Below are 3500 nucleotides of genomic sequence, written 5' to 3'. Positions count from 1 at the left end.
TGCTAAGCGATTTTAGTACAAGGTCATGGTGTCTGCCTTTCTCCCTACCGGATTCAGTCAAGTTACTCATTTTCTAGTCTCTCCCAATCGTTTGTGGTTGGCTGGCAGCAAGCAGCTTCTGGCAATCTCTCCTCCCATCACGTGCAGAAAGCAATCTGGAATACCGAAGCTACATGTCTATACATATTGATATTAATGTGTATATACATATTAAATTTGTTATTTTAATTAATTAATATCAATATAATTATAAAATTAATATTAATCATTTAAAACAACAAATTAAAGTAATTAATTTACAACTTGATAGTTGAATTCAATGGCTAATTACAGCATACACAATGAGAATTACAATAACTCGATGATTTCTTGTTCTTACTAACATTTTATTTAATCACAGTAAACTGTAATTTCAATACCTTACAGTGACTATCATCAGTGCCAATGACAAAGTTGTCATTTTTCTATATTTTGCTTGTGCATTTTCTCGGTCTCTCTGCTTCCCGTTCATTGCTGTATCATAGTACGTTGATTGGTGTAATAGTATGGAGTAAGAGTGTTGTGTTTAGCTTATTGTGGCCGTCGAGATCGTGTGGCCTCTGGTTTTGATGATTATTGTGATGATTATTCGGCAGAGTCGTGGACCCATCAATCAATCCGAGAGTACGCTGGCTTCATATTGAAGAGTTTTATAATGATTTGTTTGTATTGGTTTTGTCTGTTTGCTATGTGTAGTCGTCTGTGTCTGTCTGTTTATGTGTTTGTCCATTTGTTTGTGTAATTGTTTGAGTTTGTTTATAAGTTTGTGTGTTTGTGTGTTTGTTCATTTGTTTGCATGATTGTGTTTGTTGGTTGTGCATTTGTTTGTTTGTTTGTGTACTGTTTCTCGGTTATTTGTCTGTCGTTTGTCTGTTTGCTGTGTGTGTGTGTGGTCATCTGTGTCTGTTTGTTTATGTGTTTGTCCATTTGTTTGTGTGATTGTTTGAGTTTGTTTGTTTATAAGTTTGTGTGTTTGTGTGTTTGTCCATTTTGCATGATTGTGTTTGTTTGTTTGTTGTGCATTTGTTTGTTTGTTTACAAGTTTTGTGTTTATGTGTTTGTTCATTTGTTTGTGTAATTGTTTGAGCTTGTTGTTTGTTTGTTTACAAGGTTGTGTGTTGTGTGTTTGTCCATTTGTTTGCATGATTGTGTTTGTTGGTTGTAAATTTGTTTGTTTGTTTACTGTTTCTCGGTTATTTGTCTGTTGTTTGTCTGTTGTTTGTCTGTTTGCTATGTGTGTGGTCATCTGTGTCTGTTTATTTATGTGTTTGTCCATTTATTTGTGTCATTGTTTGAGTTTGTTTGTTTATAAGTTTATTTGTTTGTGTGTTTGTCCATTTTCTGTGACTGTTTGAGCTTGTTGTTTGTTTACAAGTTTGTGTGTTTGTGTGTTTGTCCATTTTTTGTGATTGTCTGAGCTTGTTTGTTTGTTTATAAGTTTGTGTGTTTGTGTGTTTGTCCATTCTGCATGATTGTGTTTGTTTGTTTACAAATTTTGTGTTTATGTGTTTGTCCATTTGTTTGTGCGATTGTTTAAGTTTGTTGTCTGTTAGTTTGTTTACAAGCTTGTGTGTTGTGTGTTTGTGTTTGTCCATTTGTTTGCATAATTGTGTAAGTTGGTTGTGCATTTGTTTGTTTGTGTGCTATTTTTCAGTTATTTTGTCTGTTGTGGTCATCTGTGTCTGTCTGTTTATGTGTTTGTCCATTAGTTTGTGTAATTGCTTGAGTTTGTGTTTGTTTGTGTACAAGTTTTTGTTTTTATGTATTTGTCCATTTGTTTGTGTGATTGTTTGAGTTGTTGTTTGTTTGTTTACTAGTTTGTGTGTTTGTGTGTTTGTCCATATTTGTTGTGCATTTATTTGTTTGTCTGTTTACTAGTTTGTGTGTTTGTGTGTTTGTTCATATTTGTTGTGCATTTGTTTGTTTGTTTACTAGTTTGTGTGTTTGTGTGTTTGTTTGTTTGTTTACTAGTTTGTGTGTTTATGTGTTTGTCCATTTGCTTGTTTGATTGTCCATATTTGTTGTGCATGTTTGTTTGTTTGTTTACTAGTTTGTGTGTTTGTGTGTTTGTCCATTTGTTACTGTGATTGTTTGAGTTGTTTGTTTACAAGTTTGTGTGTTTGCTTGTTTGTTTGTTTACTAGTTTGTGTGTTTATGTATTTGTCCATTTGCTTGTATGATTGTCCATATTTGTTGTGCATTTGTTTTGTTTTTTGTTTACAAGTGTGTGTTTGTGTGTTGTCCATTTGTGACTGTGATTGTTTGAGTTGTTGTTTGTTTACAGTTTTTTTGTTTGTTTGTTTACTAGTTTGTGTGTTTACTACTTTGTTTGCTTACTAGTTTGTGTGTTTATGTGTTTGTCTATTTGCTTGTATGATTGTCCATATTTGTTGTACATTTGTTTGTTTGTTTGTTTACTAGTGTGTGTTTGTGTTTGTCCATTTGTGACTGTGATTGTTTGAGTTGTTTGTTTACAATTTGTTTTTTTGTTTGTTTGTTTACTAGTTTGTGTGTTTGTTTGTTTACTAGTTTGTGTGTTTATGTGTTTGTCCATTTGTTACTGTGATTGTTTGAGTTGTTTGTTTACACGTTTGTGTGTTTGTTTGTTTGTTTACTAGTTTGTGTGTTTGTGTGTTTGTCCATTTGCTTGTATGATTGTCCATATTTGTTGTGCATTGTTTGTTTGCTTGTTTGTTTACTAGTTTGTGTGTTTGTGTGTTTGTCCATTTGCTTGTATGATTGTTCATATTTGTTGTGCATTTGTTTGTGCATTTGTTTGTTTACTAGTTTGTGTGTTTGTGTGTTTGTTTATTTGTTTGTATAATCATTCGTATTTGTTGTGCATATGTTTGTTTGTTTGTTTACTAGTTTGTGTTTATGTGTGTTGTCCATTTGTTTATTTACTAGTTTACATTATGCATTTGCCTATTTGTTTCTTTCCTTTCCTGGTTGTCTCTTCATCCGTCCGCCTATTTCCCTCCCAGTTTATCCACAGACTCCCCTACATATACCCAATACAAAATCTCTCTCTAGGAACGTACATTCCACGCGGAATGCCTTCCGCCGGTCTCACTCCATTCCTACAAGGCGCAGTCTGCGATCCAGTAGCAAACATGGTCTTCAAAGAAGGCAACATCAACGACACCTACGGCTTCTATGACTTCAATCCTGCCATCACAGCTTTACTACACAATGTGACTCTGATGCTGCAAGATCCCACGATCGACATAACGAGGCTCACTCGCATCCAGCACGACGCACAACTCGTGCAGAGTGACATAGCAATGTTGAACGATATGTTGTCAAAATCTGATGATCCACAGAAGGCTATACAATATGTGGGGTTGCCTGTGGTGAGTGACTCAAGTGGCTTAACGTTGGATCGAATAGCGAACGATCCGAGTGAACTGAGAGACTTTCTTGTTCATCGACTGAATTTTTCGTCGGCTGATGCTGATGTG

The 3500-nt window shown here is 34.6% G+C and overlaps 1 protein-coding gene across 1 annotated transcript in view; it reads left to right on the top strand.

Annotated features, from left to right (window-relative positions):
* LOC134192900 (phospholipid-transporting ATPase ABCA1-like) overlaps positions 1 to 3500 on the top strand; it is a gene marked incomplete at its 3' end in the record, with an annotated part of 22819 nt that overhangs the window by 1820 nt on the left and 17499 nt on the right. Inside the window, exons 2-3 of the mRNA XM_062661655.1 lie at positions 570 to 663; positions 3073 to 3500. The exon at positions 3073 to 3500 is cut by the window's right edge and continues 162 nt beyond it. Of these exons, the coding sequence (XP_062517639.1) occupies positions 570 to 663; positions 3073 to 3500 (522 nt within the window). The remainder of the gene's footprint in view (positions 1 to 569; positions 664 to 3072) is intronic.

This window comes from Corticium candelabrum, chromosome 17, assembly GCF_963422355.1.
Source record: "Corticium candelabrum chromosome 17, ooCorCand1.1, whole genome shotgun sequence".
NCBI classification, from domain to species: Eukaryota; Metazoa; Porifera; class Homoscleromorpha; order Homosclerophorida; family Plakinidae; genus Corticium; species Corticium candelabrum.
This window is presented reverse-complemented; position numbering and strand designations above follow the sequence as displayed.